This window comes from Megascapheus bottae, chromosome 15, assembly GCF_031878675.1.
Source record: "Megascapheus bottae isolate mThoBot1 chromosome 15, mThoBot2.hap1, whole genome shotgun sequence".
Taxonomy (NCBI): Eukaryota; Metazoa; Chordata; class Mammalia; order Rodentia; family Geomyidae; genus Megascapheus; species Megascapheus bottae.
The window spans coordinates 2279198-2300976 of record NC_143523.1 but is presented as its reverse complement, the minus strand read 5'-3'; the positions used below and the strand labels follow the sequence as shown (position 1 = coordinate 2300976).

Sequence of the window (21779 nt, the reverse complement as noted above, 5' to 3'; positions counted from 1 at the left end):
GATTAACTGTGCTTTGGTTCTCTGGATTTGGGAGACAGAATCTCATTGAGTTATCTATGGCATACTGGTGTTTTCTTGCACCCATTTTGGATGCTCCCTTAGAGCCAGGTTGACAAGTTGCATGTGAAAAGCATTATAATGCTATGTATAAGATTCTTGAAGCATCTTGTGAGTGCCTCGTAGTGCTTTTTCAAGTCATGGTAATTTAGAATTCAGGGAGATTTTAGAAATTTTACATCTTTATTCTTATAATAACAAAGCTTTATTTTTTGTGATGATCTTCATTTTAGGAAAAGTTACTTTTTAGGCATTTTGAATTTCAGTATTGAGAGAGACTTAGATTTCTCTTGTAGTAAGTATAAATTAAAGTACAAGTGTAAGAAAGAATTTACTTTGACAGTTACCAGCACCTCAGTCATTCCTTGTTGGTACTTGGGTTTGTAAGATTAACCTCCCTCTTGCAATTCTTTTGCCGCGTAACCTTTTGAGAAGTTCCAAAAGTGTTCAATTATTTGTCTCTGATAGACACCTAATCATTAGAAGTAGCATTCTATGTATGTCAAATTGGTCTTTGGTGCCACCCTTTCCCAGTGCTCTATGCCCTTCTTTGCCTTTTTAATAGTGAGAACATGATGACTCATTTTGGATTACAGTGTCCTTACTGTAGTCTGGTGTTCCCTGATGTTCCCTGGGCTCATAGAGACGGTGTGAACTCCCGGGGCCCTCTGTTTCTTGGTCCCCATCTGACCTGTTGTAATTTGCTGCATCTAAGTCTGTGCTTTTAGACACCGGAGGACAACTGGTAGTAGACTAGTATAGAAAGCAGAATTCAGTATGTTTTGAGCAGTGACTTATTGGGCTCCTAATGAAGAAAGTTTGTGGCTGTGTATCCTTGTTACAACACAGGGTGGTCTGTGGGTCCAGATAGTTGCTTCCTTGGAAAAATAATCTGGGCTAGCATCATGCTTCTGAGTCTCCTGCTGTTTTTCTGAGAAGGGGCTCATCCTGTACTGGAAGTGTGTCTAGTCTGGTGTGTGACCCAAGAGTTTTGCTTGTACTCACTTTTTTCTATAGGGGGATTTGGAGTTGTGCCTTGTCTATGGCAATGGAGTGAGTAGAACATGTGTACAGCCCAGTGTTCCACCTGACTTTTCCTGAGATGTAGTCCAGATGCAGATGCAGATTACGATGTTCAGCAGGTGGTATAGAATATGGCTGAGAAAGCTGATTTTAGCAGCAGACTTTAGTTGACGGTCTACTGCCTCACATGTTCACTCTCTAGGCTGGCCCTTGTGAGCGTTGCGCAGTGCTGTGCTGGGAATGGAGCTTACTCATCTAGCTCAGGAAATTCTGCCTGGGCCCAATATATAAGCCTCTTATTGAACAGTTCCTTACTGAATTGGTTATTATTATTTTTTTTTTAGTGCTGTGAGTTGATGGGCTTAAATTGCAACTTGAAGGAACATTCGTTGCCTTAAAAGCCATATTGTGTTTTACAGTGGCTTGGGGAGAGAATGAAATAAAGGAAAATGTCAATGCATTTGCTTGTTTAATACCACTCAAAGCTGTGAACTATCTTCCTGCTATCCCTCAAATATGTATGCTACTCATGAAGCGGAGCAAAAGTGGCGTTTAATAATTGAGCTGAGCCATTTCATATCAATTTTCTCTCTTTAGGCTCAAAATGCTGACGAATAAAGCTTCAGTGATGCTCTTTATGAAAGGAAACAAACAGGTAAAGAACTCAAAAACGGTTTTATTTGTAATTTCTTTTGATGTTAACATCTGCAACAAGGGGACAGTTAAATCTTCTTTTCCTAGCTTTAGCTAATGAAGCTGTAGTGGCATCAGGAAGTTATCCAGGCCTTAATTGGTGCTTATGGAGATCAAACAAAGTAATCTACATTTTGCTTGACTTTATCATCAACATCTCAGCAGGGTGCATTTCTTTCTGTTGCCAAACTTTGTCAGTTAAAGTGGTCAACGTGGTTAACCCTTTGCAGTTCTCTCAGCTGCTACTCCATTACCATTCCTATGAGTGACAGGACTATTGTAGAGAGCCAGGTAGGGCTCTGATGCTTGCTCCTAGATGAGCCCAGTGTAACTGGCCATGGAGGTAAACAGGCGACGGCCATACTCCACTTACTTTTTGATGAAACTACTGTTTTTCTTAAAGCTTCCTGTAGTTATGCAGGGTGGGTGGGGGTGGTAGGGTTCATTGTTATATTTCCATACATTTATAGTATATTCTAATCTGTCCCAACTCCTCTTTTTTTTTGGGCTGGTCAAGGGGCTTGAACTCAGGACCTGGGCACTATCCCTGAGTTTTGTTTTTTTTGGTCAGTTGTGGAGCTTGAACTTTGGGCCTGGGCATTGTGTCCCTGAGCTCTTCAGCTCTACCCCTGGAGACACAGCACCACTTCCCATTTTCTAGTGATTAATTGGAGATGAGAGTCTCACGTTCTTTAATGCCTGGGCTGGCTTTGAACTGCGGTCCTCAGATCTCAGCCTCCTGAATAGCTAGGATTACAGGCGTGAGCCACCAGTGCCTGGCTTATAAATGAGCTTTTTTGCTCAAGGCTAGTGCTCTACCACTTTGAGCCACAGTACGACTTCAGGTTTTCTGGTGGGTTAATTGGAGATAAGTCTTAAGGACTTGCTTCCCTGGCTGGCGTGGGCTTGGAACCATGATCCTTATACCTCAGCCTCCTGAGTAGCCAGGGTTTCAGGCGTTAGTCACCAGCACCGGGCTATTACGCCTATTACCATGTTCCTTTCCCAAGCAAATCTCAACATGTATTTTCACAGTTTTAAGCAATCTATTGGAAATACCTTTTGATGATTGTTTTGAATATTTAGCTTGATAGGTCACTTGCATTGATAGTTTGAACAAAATTATTTTTGTCATTTGTACTCTGCAGTTTTCATAGCAGCCAAACATCTTGGTTAACTTTACTAAATTCTTTGCCGCTTGTTCAAGTAGAAAAGTTAGACAGAGTTTGAGCTCTTTTTGAGATGAGTTCGATGGAATGAGGATACCATGTGGTTTTTACCACTCCCAAGATTTCTTGGCCATGTGGATAAACCACCCAGAGCTTCATTTTGCCCTTTTTGTAAATAGAGGTCATAATAATTCACAGGTTGTTATGAGAACCATGTTAATCTAAGTGTGGAAGTATTACTAAATGAGACTCGTTAGATAATATAATTAATGTAACCAGTATATGAATTCTTTTTCATACATTTAGTAAAAGCAGTTTAGTGGTTTCCAGTAATGACAGTGACTTTCATACTTGTTAGGGAATATTTTTCCTTTTCCCCCCTCAGTATTTTTTTTTTTTTTGCCAGTCATGGGCTTGAGCTCAGGGCCTGAGCACTGTCCTTGGACTTTCTCAAGACTAGAGCTCTACCACTTGAGCCTCAGCACCACTTCTGGCTTTTTTTTCTATGTATGTGGTACCGAGGAATCGAACCCGGGTCTTCGTGCATGCTAGGCAAGCACTCTACCACTAGGCCAAACTCCCGGCCCCCCTCAGTATTGTTTTTGTTTGTTTGTTTTTTGCTAACATGGGCTCTACCACTTGATTCACACCTCCAATTTCTGAGAACATTCTTCTTGACATGTCTTTTTTATGGAGGTCCAGAAAGAATTAGTATATTTTGGAAAGATCAGTACATTAGAATATTTAAAATGTTTATGTGGTGTCAGATCTTTTTCACAAGTCTGCTGGGGTTTGCAGGTAATGTGGAATGGAAAAATAAAAACAAAAGACACAAGGTTTCTAGAACCTCAGAGTTTTAGTTCCTTATACTGCATTGATAAATTTAAAGAGTGGGGTTAGTATCCACTTGGAAAACTTGAAAATAATGATTATCTTAACCTTTATGAAGATGACAAGAGTTACTGTTAATTTGTGTAACTTAAGAAATGACCTTATAGGCCAGGAGTGTGGCCTAGTGGTAGAGTACTTGCCTAGCATGCACAAAGACCTGGGTTCAATTCCTAGGTACCACATATATAGAAAAAAAAAGCCAGAAGTGGTGCTGAGGCTCAAGTGGTAGAGCTCTAGCCTTGAGAAAGTCCAAGGACAGTGCTCAGGCCCTGAGTTCAAGCCAGGACTGAGAAAAAAAAAAAAAAAGAAATGACGTTATAGTCTAGTGCTGCTGGCTCACACCTGTAATTCTAGCTGCTCTGGAGGCTAAGGCTTGTAGTTTAAGGTCATACTAGGCAGAAAAGTCTGGGAGATGCTTATCTCCAGGAAACTATTTAGAAAAAGCTGGAAGTGTTGCTGTGCCTCATGAATAGTAGAGTGCTAGCCTTGAGCATCCAGGCCCTGAGTTCAACCCTCAGGACTGACAGTAGATGAGTCTCAGGAGAAGAAGATTTAGGCTTGACTTGGACTTTTTTGACCAGCTTTTTAGCTAATATAAGTCTGTGGGTTATTAGTGGGGTAATGTCTATGTGTGTTCATGCAAGAAGTCAGGGGAGGTGGGTAACGAGGCTGAGAAAATGGAGCCTAGCCAAACTGGACAATTGCCCTGCAGGCCAGTAAGGCATTAGCTACAACCACACCAGCTGGAAAAAAAAGTGTAATTTGTTTTCTTAATTTAGGAAGCAAAATGTGGATTCAGCAAACAGATCCTGGAAATACTGAATGGTACTGGGTATGTAACTCCTGTTTTCAAATAGTGTATGAAAGACATTGCAGTTTAAGGTCTACCCTGGATTTTTACTGTGTGCCTGTTTTTAATGTGTGCCTGTATGTATGCATTTTGTGTGCATTGTGCTCTGATGTTTGTGGATGTTTTAACCTGGAATTTTCTGGCTGCTCTTCTTACCATGTATTAAGGACATTGCAGGTGAATATATTATAGGTTGTTTTGGAATTTTATTTAAAAAAGCATGCTTCCTCTAAAAGCATGTACTGGGGTTTGTTACGAGGGTAATTAGTCATCTTGAGTGTCCGTGCTCCTGAGTTTGATCTGAATGGTGGAGTTAAGTGGTTAAACACAACCACTTAGGGATTGGGAATGTGGCTTAATGGTAGGTAGAATATCTATCTGCCTACCATGCAGATATGTAAAGCCACATAAACAGAAAAGGCCAGACATGGTAGAGTGCTAACCTTGAGCAAAAGAAGCTGAAGGGCAGTGCCCAAACCCTAAGTTCAAGCTCCAGGACTGGCAAAAAAAAAAACCCCAAAACAAACAAAAAAAACAACGCCCCCCAAATAACCACTTACTTAGAAATGAGTGGGTTTTCATATGCTTCTCCTTATCTCTCTTATTTCATGATTTCTTTTAAAATTAAACGTTAACGTTCTGTTTGGAGCTTGAAATAGTCTACTCAGTGAAGTTATAGATCTCAGGGTCCTTCTTGCCCCATCTGGCTTCAAACCAAGATCCTCAGATCTTCTCCTTCTCATAGCTGGGATTAGAGTCACAAGCTACCAGCACCTGGCTGTGGTCATTTTTTATGCCCCCCTCCTTTGTTCTTTAAGAAAAAGTTGCCAACCTTTGGTCTAACCCAGAATTGTCTGGAGAAAAACTGATAAATTGGTGTTTTGGAAATGACTTATTCTTTGTACTACGAGGCATATTTCAGAATTAAAAAAATATTCGATTGGTCTGCTGTAAATGTTGCTAGCAGTGGTTTCCTTTCCTTGACTGCTTTGGAAACTAAACAAGTTTTGTAATTTTTTGTTTAAAATGGTATTTCTTGCTAAAATGTGTTCTCCTTTTTGTAGTGTGGAATATGAAACATTTGATATATTGGAGGATGAAGAAGTAAGTTCTGGGTTTTCTGTTTCATTGTTTGTTCAGCTTTAATCTGAGGGTCTAGAGGAAGATCTCAGGGCTCCTGTGTTCTCTTTAGGTGCGGCAAGGATTAAAAACATTCTCAAACTGGCCAACATATCCTCAGCTGTATGTGAAAGGGGAGCTTGTTGGAGGGTTGGACATTGTGAAGGTAAGGCCTGTGCACTGCTTCCATAAAAATTGTAATCTCACGTTGAGTAGAAGTGGTAGTTTTGTCTGATCCTCATTCCTCCACCTTCATTTTTCCAAGTCTGTCTTCCTGTCTGTGCATAATTGTGCGTCATCTCTCTGTCCTGTTGTTGAGACTGTCCTCGGCTCCGAGCCTGCTGCTGGCCATCACAGACTCTGCCCTGGCTTTCTAGATGCCTTCTCGCTGCAGGAAGCTGCAGGAGCTCACCTCCCCGGGGCCCTCCTGCCACCCTGTGCTTCCGTAGCTATGGATTTTCTTGCATAATCTATAATTTTGTTTTCTGAGCTTCAGGGCTCAGCTTTCCTGTAAATACATGCATTCTTCTAGCCAGAAGCATGTTTGTCCTCCTGAACTGTGATCCTTGGTTTTTATGTTTCTTTCTTATTCCTTGTACCATTGCTGTTCCTCTTTCCCTTGCACTTGGGTAGAGTCAAGATGAGGAGCTGGAACTCACAGGCTGGAGGCACAGTGCTTACCTGACCTTGCCTGCTCCGCCATAATGTTGCCAGAACCTTTTCTTAGTTTGGGGAGGGTGGGGTGGAGCAGTACCAGCATTTGAGCACAGAAGACAGGTGTACTACAACTTGAGCCACCTTCTAGCCCTTTTTGCTCTGGCTGTTTTTTGAGATAGGGTCTGCTCTGGGTCCTGGTACTCTCCTTTTTCCCCCTAGACCTGGGATATGGTGGTTGTACCCATCACAGCCTTTTCTTGGCTATGGGGAGTAGAGATGTCTGTCAAGCATGTTTGTTTTTGCTCTGACTGGTTCAGTACTAGAATCCTTATCTCAGACTCCCATGTAGCTGGGATGGCAGGCATACATGCTAGGCCAACTGTGGGTTGAGCTGGTTTTCCACACACGGTCTTGGAGCTGTGAGCCTTCCAGATAGGCGGGCTGCTGGTCCTGGGTGCCTGTTTCTGGCAGGGCTTGCCTGGTGAGAGAGAATAGTGTTCCTTAGCAGATGTTTTAATCTTCCATACTCTATGTATTTTAGGAGCTCAGTAAAACTAGTTGTTGGATGCATAAAAATTTTAATTTACTTCTTTCAGTTTGCTTTAATAACTCCTGTTGCTTTCATAATTAAGTGATTGTATACAGGTTTCACTTCAAGTCAGATTTTGAGGACAAGGAGTCTTGATTGCTCTCACCTCTTCCGTCATTCACCCCTTCTTTGCTAATCCCCAGTGGTGGGATTTTGATTTTGTTTTTGGGCTGGTCCTGAGGCTTAGACACTGTCCCTTAGCTTGTTATTCTCAAGGCTAGCGTTTTACCACTTGAGCCACAGCTCTACTTCAAGCTTTGTGGTGATTAAAAGTCTTACAGACATTCCTTCCTTGACTGGTTTCATACCATAATCCTTGATTTCAGCCTCTTGAGTAGCTTGGGTTACGTGTGTGAGCTTCTGGCACCTAGCCATTGTGGTTATTTTCGTGCTAGTCCTGGGGTTTGCCAGCTCAGGGGTACTGCCCCTGACTGAGCTTTTTTGTTTAAGGCTAGTACTGTTACCACTCGAGCCACTGCTTCACTTTTGGCTTTAATGGAGATAGGAGTCTCACAGAATTTCCTGCCTGGGCTGGCTGGAAACCATGCTCCCCAGATCTTAGCTTCTTAAATAGCTAGAATTATAGGTGTAAGCCACTTGTGCCCTGCTCCTTCACTGATTTTAAATGGATGTGACATGAAAGGGAACCCTGCCTACCAAGCTAGCATCTGTGCTTCACAAATGTGTTGGTTAACCTAGTCCTATCACCGAGAGCTATGAGAGCGTAGAACCCTATCTCACTGCAGCCCACCCTGGCAGTGTGCTGTGAAGGAGGCAGCAGTGGAGGGGCCTGAGTGGGAATTCTGGGTCTGAGCAGTGTGAATGGACAGCCACAGGTGGGTCAGGTCGCTTCCTTAGGTAGGAGGCTGCCGCCGCCGCCGCCACCGCCGCCTCCTCCTCCTCCTCTTCCTCCTTCTCCTCATTTCTCAGGCCTTCATCCTCTCTCAGGCCTTCTACTGCTTCCTATAGACCTTCTTGCCCCAGACCTCCTCTTTCTCCCTCAGACCTTCCTCCTCCCCCGCTCAGACTGGCCTGCCTGCTTGCCTAGGGGGTTCTCTGAGATCTGATATGGAAAACAAGTAGTTCCGTTGTGAAATAAAAGTTTGCAGCACATACTTTGTAATGGAAGGAACTTGTTTAAAGCTACAATGATGGTGTGTGTTATAAAATCACTTGCTGTCCTTGACTGCACAGGCTAACTTGCCCTGTTGCTGCACCCATACTGGGTTTGTCCTCTGCTGTGCTGGGGTTAATGTCATTTGAAACAAGCCAGGAAGTCGTTTTTCCTAGTGAATGGCTTCATTCCTGCAGAAAAAGAATGTTTAACACTATGAAAGCTTTTGAATAGCCCTGAAGCATCAAAAATAGATCTGCATTTGTAATTTATATAAGTATCTTACTTTTGTAAGACACACTGGCTTTGAGCCCCAAATTCTCTTGAGCCTGTTTTTGTCTGAATGTTTTATAGTTTGCACCTTGGCCATTGGTAACTCTTAGGAAGATACAATCAGTAAAGCTCATTGAATTTGAAAGCTAAGCTGTGTGAGTTCCTAGGTATATGACAGGGTGTTATATGATTTTTTTTTGTTTCATGCTTAGAAAACATGTGCATTTGGAAGTTTTGTGATATTGTTAACTATTTTCCTTGCTGAGATTTGTGGGATTAACTTTTATTTTGCTACTTGATCGGTTACTTAAGAGAACAGTGTTTTGTTTTATTTTTTTTTTAATGTTGGGTTCAATTAAAATGTGTTCCAGATGAGCTGACTCTGGCTGGCCTCTCTTGAAGCATTGAGTGCATTTTGCTGATTGAATAAATGGATAGTCATTCTTAGTAAGCCTAGGGCCTTGAGAAAAAGGCGACTAACATGTACTTTGAGAGCTCATGTTTTCTGTAGAGGGACAGGTCATGGAGGCACTGTGGAGTGTGGGGCGAGCAGTGTGTGGGCAGGGTGTGTGGATTAGAGTCTTCCTGCTGCCTCACGGCCAGCGTATGTGGTGGCGATCCACCTTGCCAGGGCTCAGGTGTCCCATGCCCTGCTCTGGCTTCCTTTGTACACGCTCAGCTGCCCCACTCTTGTGTGTGTGTGGATCATGGGGCTTAAGCTCCGCTTGGTCTGCTGTCCCTGAGCTCTTTAGCTCAAGGCGACTGCCCTATCCTTGAATCAAGCCCCACTTCGCATTTTCTAGATGTTAGTTGGAGATAAGAATCTTAGGTTCTTTTTAGCTGGGTCTGGCTTTGAACCTTGATCCCCAGATCTCAGTCTCCTGAGTAACAAGAATTACAGGCATGAGCAACTGTGCCCAGCTAATGTGCCCCACTCTTGATGAAGAAAGCACAGGTATGCAGAAGTTGTGTGAGCTGGGTGGTACTCCACAGCCCTGGAGTTAGGTGTACCCCTGAGCTGCGCAGCCTGTGTGTCTTCAGAAAAGCCCTCCTGGGCCTATTAGGACAACAGGAATGATACTTTGTTGTTGTTGTTGTTGTTGTTGTTAGGCTGGGGCTTGAACTCGGGTCTCTTACATTTACGTGGCTTTCTTGCTCACTGCTGGTGCTCTCCCTCTTGAGCTGTGCCTCTATTCCTGCCTTTTTGCTGGTTAATTGGAATAGAATCTTACAGACTTCAGCTTAGGTTGGCTTCAAACTTCATTCTTCCGTAGTAGCTAGGATTAAGGTGTGAGTTATCAGGTCCTGGCCGGAAATCTCTCTCTCTCTCTCTTTTTTTTTTTTTTTTTTTAATAAGCAGCAGATCTCAAGATGATATTGAAGGCTTTGTAATGGCTAAATCATGTCCGTTTGCTTTCCCTGTGTGGATTGTAGTGATTCTGCTGGTTGATTTTATGCTACTTAGTGATGTGAAAGGGCTTAACCAGCAGCTCCCACACGTAAACTGTTACGTTGAAACCTGACGGCTTTACTTGATGTTGGATTTTCTTTTTTTTTTGGTGGGTCATGGGTCCCATTTTCTAGTGGTTAATTGGAGATAAGAATCTTAGGGTCTTTTGTGCTCAAACCTGGACTGGCTTTGAACCTTGATCCTCAGATCTCAGCCTCCTGGGTAGTTAGGCTTACAGGCGTGAGCCACCGTGCCCAGCTTACTTGATGGTTTTTGACTGGAAAAATAGGCCTGAAAAGCGGAGAGCTTATCTGCTGTTCAAGGACCACTTTCTTGGTAGCTCTCTGTTGTCCCGTTTCTATTTTTGAATTGCTGTCTTTGTGTTGTGTGTGAGAGTGGGTGTGTGACTGTGTAGTTTAAACTCTACACTTTACTATCTGGTTTAGCTTACTTACTCATTCACTGCTTGGCATTTTACCACCTATGCCACATCTCCAGCCTGGCATTGTGTTGGTTAATTGGAGATGGGAGTCTCCAATTTTTCTGCCTGGGCTGGAAGAAACTTGGACCTTCTTGTCTTAGTTCCCCAAATAACTGACTGTTTCCCTCTCCTCCCCTTCCTTTGCAGTACTGAAGTTTGAACTCAGGGCCTCATGCTTGCCAGGCTGGCAAAGATACTGTTGGAGCTGGGATCATGACCTAGTGGTAGAGTGCTTGCCTAGCACAAAGCCGTGGGTTCCATTCCTTGCTACCACAAACACAAAAAGTTGGAAGTGGGCTGTGGTGCAAGTTGTAGGACATTAGCCTTGAGAAAGTGCAAGGACAGCGCCTAGGCCCTGAGTTCAAGCCCCAAGACTGGCAGGGGGAAAAAAAAGAAGATACTGCTGAGCTAAGTCTCCAACCCTGATTACTGTTGGAATCGAGTCTGACTTCTGACACTAACATGTTTCTGGGTCCCAGCCTGTCTCCTTTGGGCATTCTGCAGTGGATGTGACAGGCATTCTACACTTCCCAGTTGTGGGTTGAGAAGTGCTCTTGTGAGCTTTTTCTGCCTGTTCTGGCCTCTCATTCTGTTTCCTGAAGCTGCTGGTACCTGGCTCACACATGTATTTGACAGTTACCACAGTTCACCCAGCTGCTGGTTGAGTTGGAGGTCCCTCATGAATTTTTTGCTCAGCCTACCCTCAAACTATGATCTTTCTGCACTGCTAGGATTATAGGCATAAACCACTGACACGTGGCTTGTTTGTGTCTGAAGTGTCTTCTGGCCTTTATGTTTTCCTGGCACTGTAGTTTTTCCTGAGCTGTAGCTGAATTCCCAGACCATGTGAGGTACTGCAGGGTATCTAGTCTGTGAGGGGCAGCAGGAATGGAGTGTTGATGCGTGTTGGAGCAGGGTCATGATGGTTTCCTTCTTCAGCTTTGCATACCAACCCTCCTCTCCCTTACATACTGCTGTAACTTAAATAGAGGATTTCAGCATTTCCCATGTTTGCTAATGAAATCTTGATTTTAGAATACTGTTTAAAACATAGCAGTCTGATGGTATAATGTACTTTTTGTGAGAGAAAAGTATATTGTTTATGAAGACCTACATAAATGGCTTGTAGTGGGACCGGGAGTTTGGCCTAGTGGTTAAAGTGCTTGCCTAGCATGCATGAATACCCGGGTTCGATTCCTCGGTACCACATACATAGAAAAAAGCCGGAAGTGGTGCTGAGGCTCAAGTGGTAGAGCTCTAGCCTTGAGAAAGTCCAAGGACAGTGCTCAGGCCCTGAGTTCAAGCCCAGGACTGGCAAAAAAAAAAAACAACAACAAATAAATAAATAAATGGCTTGTAGTAACCATGTTTTGACTTAATGTATGTCAAGCCCTATTTTTTTTTATTTTTTATTTTTTTGTTGTTGATTGTGGCACTTGAACCTGCACTCTTCAGCTCAAGGCTACTGCCCTACCCCTTGAGCAACAGTACCACTTCCTGTTTTCTAGTGGTTAATTGGAGGTAAGAGTCTCATGGTCTTTAGTGCCTGGGCTGGCTTTGAACCTCGATCCTCAGATCTCAGACTTATCGGTTAGGTGTTCCTTCTAGTTTTCAGATATAAGCGGTGCTTGTTTAGATGCTTTTTATATATGCATATGTTTTTGTTTTTAGGAGCTGAAAGAAAATGGTGAATTGCTGCCTGTACTGAGAGGAGAAAATTAATAAATGATAAATGAAATATCCAACTCTTGCAAGAAGTATTTAATTACAGTGGAGCAGTTCATGATTTAGTCCTCAGAAATGGACTAAGAATAGAAAAGTGCTTCTTACCAAGTTATGCTTTGTGAATTTCACAAGGTTATGTTAAATAAATGTATGTTACATTTTTTTCCACCAAAATAGAAGGCAATAAATATCTTCAAATTGAATGAAAAGTATTGTGTGTAAGAGAGTGTATCTTTATAATACTGAAGGTAAATGATGAATGTAGTTAACACTCATAAATCTATCTCTCAGCACATGGGCCTCTTGCAGCAGAAAATGGAGAACTGATGCAGACACACAGCAGCTCAGGTCTCAGCGCAATGGCTCCGCTTACTGGCCATACATTTTCTTACAGCCTTGGGAAGATTCAACTGAGAATTTTGCCAGGTGTGTGGATGAGCTGCGCTGGGGTGACATTCAGAGGCAGGGGCCGGGAGTGGGGCCTAGTGGTAGAGTGCTCATCTAGCATACACGAAGCCCTGGGTTCGATTCCTTGGTACCACATACACAGAAAAAGTTGGAAGTGGTTCTGTGGCTCAAGGAGTAGAGCTCTAGCCTGGAGAAAGCCCAAGGTCAGTGCCTAAGCCCTGAGTTCAAGTCCAGGACTGGCAAAAGAAAAAAGAAAAGAAATTACAAAGGCAGTGCAGGCAGGCTGTCTGCCATTCCCATCCCTTGCAGAAAGCATGAGAAATGTAGTCAGGAGCCTCTAGCAGAAAGTGTGTCCTTAGTAAGCAGTTGATAGCCAGCTTTTCCTCAGGATCCCCAGAAGAATGGGCATCCATGACAGAGCAGTTTGTCTCTTTCGTTTGTCTTCCGCATCGCATTTGCTCTATTCATGGCAATGAACGCATTGATTTAGCGATAGCTTAGAAACAGATGCCTGATGAGGCTTCACTGGTGCAGGCGTCTGTGCTTGCATCCACTGGTCTGAGTGGTTTGGCACTTAGTGCACATTGCTGTCTTGCTGCTGTCCTTGGCGGTAGACTGTGTGGTAGTGACTTAGGTTACAACCACAGATTCAGATGTACAACACAGCTGCGCCCCGCCCCCTATGACTGTCCCCACCCTGCTGTGTGGGAAGAAGCAGGGAGCCACGCAAGTCTGAAGGTGACTGTGGCCTTTCTCCCCTGGATGAGGAGGCCTGTGATGGGTTTTCTGGCATTTTGGTGTGTTTAAGGCTCCTGAGAACTCGTTCCCTTGAATGAAGATCACAGACCACAAACCAGCTTTTACAGTACAGATCAAAGGTAACAGTTAACTGAGATTTTTATTGTTTTTGACTTTAAGGGATATGTGTGAATCATGGAAAAGTAATGTTTTTGTGAGTTCATTTGAAGATGAAATTGTATATAGCTTTTCATGAGTTACCAGTTTATGAATTCAAGCTATCTTGTTTTCTACCTAGTCATGTTTAAGTCACTTTGTCTTCACAGATTTGGTAAACTAGTGCATTCAAAAAAAAAAAAAATGTGTAACTTAATGGGTGCCTGCTTCCAATCTGGGTACCGTTGCTATGGCCAGAGGCCACAGCTCTGAGTCTGAGTGTGAGGAGTCCCAGCTCCTGCCTCTGTTGTGGCACCTGGGCAGCCTCAGCTGAGGGTCAGGGCAGGTGTCAGAGTTGGTGGGAGACGACCACTGTGTCCTGTGTGGATATTTGTGTATACTTTTCATCTCTAGAGTTCTGCTCTTCACTCCACCGTCATGGGTAAGTGGGGTCACAAACAGACTTGTGAAAGTGTGGTAGATACACATTGGGACAGCCAAAGATAACTTGTGAGTACAAACAGACCGTCCGTTTCTAGGCCTCTTACTAGGTACAATTTAAAAAGTCAAGTACAAGCGTCCGAATCACTTGACCTTCCCCTCTGAAACTTCAAGTGAGAGTTTGTGAACCTTGCAGTTAAGCCTGCCCTTATATAAATGTCAAAATTGAATTCTTTTATGTTTTTAATTCTACAGAAACTTGTTCCGAGCATTTGAGAAACTCATTCAGTTAGAAACTGCTGCTGCTGCTGCTGCTGGGGTTGGGGATTTCACTCGGTGAAGAACCCTTACCTGGCAAATGCAAGGCCCTGAGTTTGGTCCTCAGCTCTGGGAGGGGGAAAAAAAAAGATGCATATGTGCTGCTGCATGCCCCCACTGCACCTTGCGTGTGGCGTGCGCCACACTGGCTTGTTTGCTGGAGGGGCAGCTCCCCAGTTGTGCTGTGTAGATGCAGCCAGCTTGGATGGTGTGAACACACCTGAATGCCAGACGCAAGCTGGGGTGCATTTGGCCTTGAAGACCCAAGGAGCTGTCCGGGCTCCTCCAGCCTGGGCACAGCAGGGCCCTGAGTTGCTTAGCACAGCTGGCACTGGAGCAGAGGCTTTCAGGAGACACGGTGCCCTCTCCCGCTTGGCCTGCTGCAGGAAGACCGGCCTTTGCCCACATGGAGCCCCTCTAGTGGGGCTACCTGAGGCGCCTCAGGAGGGCTGCTAATGCTCTGTAGGCTTGGGCCTCTGCAGCTTTCTTGGCTGTTCATTGCTTAGGGAGTGGAGGCCACAGAAGTGACTCTTCCACACAAAACAGGCCCCTTTGGTTTGCTTTGCACTAAAAAAAGGAACATACACGAAGCCAGGGGGAAAACTTGGTATCTAGGTAGGCAATGAGGAGCTGGAATGGGGCTATGTTCCTGTTGGGGACGGGTCCCCTGCTGTGGAATCCCTACCTAGTGTAGTCACGTAGCTCTTCCTGTGGTCTCAGGGCTGGTGTGGAGACTTCCCTGGGGTTAGCTTACTTTCTCTGCCCTTCCTGGGGAAGGAGGGAAAAACCTACTCACCACAGTAAAGGATGTGAAGGCCTCCCCCACCCCCAAAGGCTTTAGTAAAGTGGGAGAGAAAGTAGCCTTCTGCCTTTGGCCTCTCTTTTTTGATCATAGGCCTTGAACTTGGTCTGGGCACGTGTTCTGCCATTTGAGCAACACTTTCAATTTCTTCTGTAATTAGAGATGAGTTTCAGATACTTTCCTGCCCTGGGCTGGCTTCCAACTGCAGTCCTCTGATCTCAGCCTCTGAGTAGCTGGGATTATAGGCGTGGGCCACTGGCTGGCCCCTGGCACCTTTTGTTGTTGTTCTTTAGCTTTGTGGATCCTGGTCCTTGAACTCTGCCTGGGTACTGTTGCACTTGGAGCTGCAGTGCCACTTTCCAATTTGGCCTCTTGACAGAACAGGGAAATCCAGCTAACATAGAGCCCCTCCCTCCCCTGTGTGGTCCCGAGCCGGCTGCTCCCTGCTGCTTCCCTGCCCTCTGCTGGCCACTGAGCACATTGCATCTGGCAGGGCCAAGGGTGGAAGCCAGCAAAATGGAGGCTCTGGGTCTGCCTTTGATTCCCAGTCCCCTGTCTGGACACCACTTTGTGGGACACCGCCTCCTTCTTCCCCAGGTCCGTTTACCCCCCCCCCCCCGTGCTCGCCTGTGTGGGATATTGAAATCGTTGGGAATGTCCACTCCCAGGAAGATGAGCCACTGTTCACCTGAGCTCTGGTTTCCAAGTTGTGAGGGCTTCCTCACCTGTCCGCAGAGTTGCAGACGCCCCTGTGTCGAGGACACCAGTTGAGTGTCTCAGGCAGCCTGGAGCAAGGTTCCAAGGTGGGGAGCTGAGGTTGAGCCCAGACCCTGGAGTCCTGTCCCGGGCGCTGAGACTGAGGTGCTGCGTGACACTGTCCAGGAGACCCCATGTGCTGTGATGCGGCCGTCCCTTAGACTTTGGGTTAGAAGCAGATGACGTTCCCTCAGTCTTGTAACTCAGGGGCACTAGAGCTCCCCTCCCCTCCTGTCACTGGTCCTCCGTGGCGGCGGCGGTGTAGCATCATGTCTTGTGAGGACTCCAGGTCCCCATGTGAGCACTAGAGGGAGAACTCAGCCTTTGGCTGTGCAGGGGTGATTATGGGGCCAGATCCAGTCATGGCTTTGGCCTTGAGCACTGTTCCTCAGGGCTCAAGCTCTGTCCCCTGTGGGAAGACGAGGACTGATCGGTTGTGGGGATGGAGTTTGCCTAAAAGAGCCATGATGGATGGAATAGAAAGCAGAGGGAGTGAGGTATTAGTGAGCCCTGCCACCCACCCTTCCACGCTCTTCTGTGGCCCTCGGGTGAGGTCTAGAGGAAGGGGCCAGGGCCTTGGTGACGTGGGTGTGGTGGATGTCCTAGCTGGTTTGAGAATAAGCCGGAGGACTTGCTGTCTGCGGTCCTCACGTGGGATGGCCGTGGGCTGATGTCATGGGGTGCTCGGGTGGGATGTGGCCCAGGCTGGGCCTGGCCACGTAGGCCACGTGGTCTGCAGGGCAGCTTCTGCCCCAGCATTGTCCTGATGTTGAACATGTGTCATCTCAGGCCAAGCAGGCGCCTTTCCACTGGGACAGTGACAAGGGGGGGACAGGCTGGCCTGTCCCTCCTGCTGCCTGCACAGAGGCCCTGGTTTGTAGCATCCCAGGTCTGCGTCCAGGCAGAGGAGCTGGGCTTCCTGGACAAGTGGGGGTTGGGGCCAGCGTGCCAGCTGTGTACATCCAGGGCCCTTGTCTTCACAAAGTGCTCTGGTGGTGGTAAATAAAGCTTTTCGTCTCCCATTCTCTTGTCATGGTGGTTTTGATTTGCTGTATTGTGTGGGTCAAGAAAATTAAACATTTCAATCATTTGACACGAATGTTCTATTTCTTTACAGTGTGCAGTGATAATTTCAAATGTTATAAATGAGCTGTCTGTGGAGTTGAGTGTGCCCGTGTGTGTGTGTGTGTGTGTGTGTGTGTGTGTGTGTGTGTGTGCGCGCGCGCGTGTGCCTGTGCCTGTGCCTGTGCCTGTGCCTGGGCATGGGTGTTTTGTAACTTCCGCTCGTGCAGCGGGAATACTGTCTGGAGGAAGCTGCTGACCTGGTCTGCCCGTGCTTCCTGCAGTCAGAGCTTTGGGCCTGTGGCCCTGCTTCTGTCCTTCAAGGAGGAGGAGGAGGAGGTTGGCCTGTAAGGTGCCGGTAAGTGTTGCCAGGTTGGACGTGCAGGCTTCCTCTGCTGGAAGTGCCTCTGCCCAGCGTGGCTGCTGGGGTGGCACCCGCTCTCCGAGGTGGACGAGACATTGGATGTCCTGCCCAGGATCTTCCGGAGCACATTGAGCCTGCTCTCTGCTGGTGAAGACAGTCCATAGCATGCTTGCCCCATTAGCCTTCACTTATAAAATGCAGTTGGAAGGTGAGATGTAGAGTGTTGAGGCGGGGGGGGGGCAGTTTCAGGCTCTCCAGGAGCCCTGCTCCCTAGCATGTGGCCTGAGCAGCGCTTGGCTAGGTTGAGGCAGTGAAGGTTTTCCTGGAACTTCAAAGCAGCCTTGTTTAACTTGCCTTTCTAGTCCCTCCCTGAATCTAACTGAAGCTTGAGCAGACCACATTCGTTCTTGGTAGTGTGTGCTTTCCACCAGAAGCTGAGGCTGGCACTGCCGCTGCTTGCCAGGTAAGCTGGGTGAAGTCCCCTGTTCTCAGCCCGCGTGGATGAGGAATAGGCACTCGCACGCTAGGCAGGCTGCCTGGGTGTGGGGGGCAGCAGCAGCGGGGCTTCCATGCAAGGTCTCCCACAGGGTGTGGGGAAGGAGAGGCGGGGAGTGAAAGTGGCTAAGGCTCCTTTGCTGAGCTGAGAGCTGGCCTTGGATCAGGGGCGCTATCCTCTCCAGGTGGCCCACTGGACCTCGGGCAGTGCTCATTTTGCTCCCCAGTGGCACTGACCAGCACTGATCCTGGATCCAGAGATGCAGGGCAGGTCTGGCAAGCCCTGGCCTGGGCCTGGGCTCTTGGATCCCGCATGGGTGTTTTTGGCATCTTCAGGGCAGGGTGCCCTGCACTGGCGGAGGGGCTGGCCGAGGGGCTGGCCCAGGAGCTGGCCGAGGGGCTAGTTGAGGAGCCGGCCCAGGAGCTGGCTGAGGAGCTGGCGGGGGAGCCGGCCCAGGAGCTGGCTGAGGGCTGGCTGAGGGCTGGCTGAGGGCTGGTTGAGTGACTGGCCGAGGGGCTGGCCCAAGAGCTGGCCCAGGAGCTGGTTGAGGAGCTGGCTGAGAGCTGGTCTAGTGACTGGCAGAGGAGCTGGCCCAGGAGCTGGCCCAGGGCTGGCTGAGGAGCTGGCTGAGGGCTGGTCGAGTGACTGGCCGAGGGGCTGGCCCAAGAGCTGGCTGAGGGCTGGCCCAGGTGCTGGTCGAGGAGCTGGCTGAGGGGCTGGCCGAGGAGCTGGCCCAGGAGCTGGCTGAGGGGCTGGTGGAGGAGCCGGCCCAGGAGCTGGCCCAGGAGCTGGCCCAGGGCTGGCTGAGGAGCTGGCTGAGGGCTGGTCGAGTGACTGGCCGAGGGGCTGGCCCATGAGCTGGCTGAGGGCTGGCCCAGGGGCTGGTCGAGGAGCTGGCTGAGGGGCTGGTGGAGGGCTGGCCGAGGAGCTGGCCGAGGGCTGGCCGGAGCTCTTGAGCGAGTCCTGGAGGCTGCCTTTTCTCTGTACAGCCACCCCACCGCTGACCGGTTTGGGGCAGGGCAGGTCCCCGGGGCGTGGTGAGGGTCCCAGCTGCCTCCAGCCCCTCGGCTTCCTGTCCACCCAGGCTGCTGTCACCTCCCAAGGCCCTCCGCCACGCGGGGCCGCTGCACACCGCTCCTCAGCCGAGGTGTGGAGGCGGCTGCCGGCGCCAGGTGGCGCGCGGGGACCGGGAGAGCGAGCTGGGGTCTCCGCAGGCTGCGGGCCGCGGGTACCACGGCTTGACCTGGGGCCGCCTGGGCGGGCCAGTCAACCCAGTCATCCCAGTCCAGCAAGGCAGGAGGGGCCCCCGCCCAGCAGTGTCAGTCTGGCCTCAGGTCTGAGAGCTACCCCGGGAAGGGAGAGGACAGGAAGGAGAGGGGGGACAGGGAGGAGAGGGGGGACAGGGAGGAGAGGGGGACAGGGAGGACAGGGAGGACAGGGAGAGGGAGGCGAGGGGGGACGTGGAGAGGGAGGCGAGGGGGGACAGGGAGGAGAGGGGGGGACAGGGAAGAGAGGGGGGGGCCGGGAGGACAGGGGGAGAGGGGGGACAGGGAGGACAGGGAGGAGAGGGGGGACAGGGAGGAGAGGGGGGACAGGGAAGAGAGGGGGGGGCCGGGAGGACAGGGGGGGAGAGGGGGGACAGGGAGGACAGGGAGGAGAGGGGGGGACAGGGAGGAGAGGGGGGACAGGGAGGACAGGGAGAGGGAGGCGAGGGGGGACGTGGAGAGGGAGGCGAGGGGGGACAGGGAGGAGAGGGGGGAGGCCCTGGCAGACAGGCCATGCGTGGGGCGGGTCCTCAGTTGAGGCTGTGCAGCCTCTGGAGGGGAGCCAGTGCAGGGACCTCGGAACACTGGAGGACGGGGTTTAGGTTTTCATGTTTTATTTTATTTTATTTTTTTTTTTTTTGCCAGTCCTGCGCTTGAGCTCAGGGGCCTGAGCACTGTCCTTGGACTTTCTCAAGGCTAGAGCTCTACCACTTGAGCCTCAGCACCACTTCCGGCTTTTTTCTATGTATGTGGTACCGAGGAATCGAACCCGGGTCTTTGTGCATGCTAGGCAAGCACTTTAACCACTAGGACAAACTCCCGGCCCCTTATTTTATTTTAATAGGTGTTATTTCATAACAGTTTTTAGATTCAAAGGAAAACTGAGTCAGGGGTTGAAGAATCTTTTACGTATGCCCCATCCTGGTTTATTGTGAATATCTTCCTATGGTACACTTCTACAATGAATCAGTACAGCTGCTGTATCGTTAGCTTAATTCCCTCTCTAGTCCAGTATCCCCAGTTTTAGTCTGTTGACCCTTCTCTAGTATGTAGGTGTGCCTGCATACATGTATGCATGTCCGGTTGTATTTTGAGACAGACTCTTACAGTGCAGCTCAGACTGGCCTTGGAATTTGTTTCAGCTTTCCACATGCTGGCTTCCGGCATTCCTTGCACCAGACCTAACGTCTCAGGACCCCCAGTGCTGGACTTGACTGGGTCAGTCTCAGGACTCTCCTTGTCTTTGGTGACCAGGGCTATGGCCAGGCATTTGTAGGATATTTCTCTAAGAGAATTTTTATCTGATCTTCTGTTTTTGTCCCTGATAGACTGGGATTGGGAGGAGGAAGTGACAGAAGAGGGAGAAAGTGATGGGGGATGACTCACTGTGTACAGGAGGAAGTGACGGGAGGACCCGCCGTGTGCAGGAGGAAGCGACGGGAGGACCCCGCCGTTGGTGCAGGAGGAAGCGACGGGAGGACCCACTGAGTACAGGAGGAAGTGACGGAGGACCCACTGTGTACAGGAGGAAGTGACGGTGAGGACAGGAGGAAGTGACGGGAGGACCCCACTGAGTACAGGAGAAGCGACGGGAGGACCCGCCGTTGTACAGGAGGGAAGTGACGGGAGGACCCACCGTGTACAGGAGGAAGTGACGGGAGGACCCACCGTGTACAGGAGGAAGTGACGGGAGGACAGGAGGAAGTGACGGGAGGACCCGCTGTGTACAGGAGGAAAGTGACGGGAGGACCCGCTGTGTGCAGGAGGAAGTGACGGGAGGACAGGAGGAAGTGACGGGAGGACCCGCTGTGTGCAGGAGGAAGTGACGGGGAGGACAGGAGGAAGTGACGGGAGGACAGGAGGAAGTGACGGGAGGGACAGGAGGAAGTGACGGGAGGACAGGAGGAAGTGACGGGAGGACAGGAGGAAGTGACGGGAGGACAGGAGGAAGTGACGGGAGGACAGGAGGAAGTGACGGTGAGGACAGGAGGAAGTGACGGAGGACAGGAGGAAGTGACGGAGGACCCGCTGTGTGCAGGAGGAAGTGACGGGAGGACAGGAGGAAGTGACGGAGGACCCGCTGTGTGCAGGAGGAAGTGACGGGAGGACCCGCTGTGTACAGGGAGGAAGTGACGGGAGGACCCGCTGTGTACAGGAGGAAGTGACGGGAGGACAGGAGGAAGTGACGGGAGGACCCGCTGTGTGCAGGAGGAAGTGACGGAGGACCCGCTGTGTACAGGAGGAAGTGACGGGAGGACAGGAGGAAGTGACGGGAGGACCCGCTGTGTGCAGGAGGAAGTGACGGAGGACCCGCTGTGTGCAGGAGGAAGTGACGGTGAGGACAGGAGGAAGTGACGGGAGGACCCGCTGTGTGCAGGAGGAAGTGACGGGAGGACAGGAGGAAGTGACGGGAGGACCCGCTGTGTACAGGAGGAAGTGACGGGAGGACAGGAGGAAGTGACGGGAGGGACCCGCTGTGTGCAGGAGGAAGTGACGGGAGGGACAGGAGGAAGTGACGGGAGGACAGGAGGAAGTGACGGGAGGACAGGAGGAAGTGACGGGAGGACCGCCTGTGTGCAGGAGGAAGTGACGGAGGACAGGAGGAAGTGACGGGAGGACCCGCTGTGTGCAGGAGGAAGTGACGGGAGGACAGGAGGAAGTGACGGGAGGACCCGCTGTGTACAGGAGGAAGTGACGGGAGGACCCGCTGTGTACAGGAGGAAGCGACGGGAGGACCCGCCCTGTGCAGGAGGAAGTGACGGGAGGACAGGAGGAAGTGACGGGAGGACCCGCTGTGTACAGGAGGAAGTGACGGGGAGGACAGGAGGAAGTGACGGGAGGACCCGCTGTTGTACAGGAGGAAGTGACGAGAGGACCCGCTG

General features: G+C 49.1%; 1 protein-coding gene across 1 annotated transcript in view; it reads left to right on the top strand.

The window, feature by feature from the left end:
* Glrx3 (glutaredoxin 3) overlaps positions 1-12300 on the top strand; it is a 36102-nt gene extending 23802 nt beyond the window's left edge. The window contains exons 7-11 of the mRNA XM_090345604.1: positions 1678-1735; positions 4613-4665; positions 5748-5787; positions 5876-5968; positions 12038-12300. Of these exons, the coding sequence (XP_090201730.1) occupies positions 1678-1735; positions 4613-4665; positions 5748-5787; positions 5876-5968; positions 12038-12088 (295 nt within the window). The 3' untranslated portion in view covers positions 12089-12300. The remainder of the gene's footprint in view (positions 1-1677; positions 1736-4612; positions 4666-5747; positions 5788-5875; positions 5969-12037) is intronic.
* The last annotated feature ends 9479 nt before the right edge of the window (positions 12301-21779 follow it).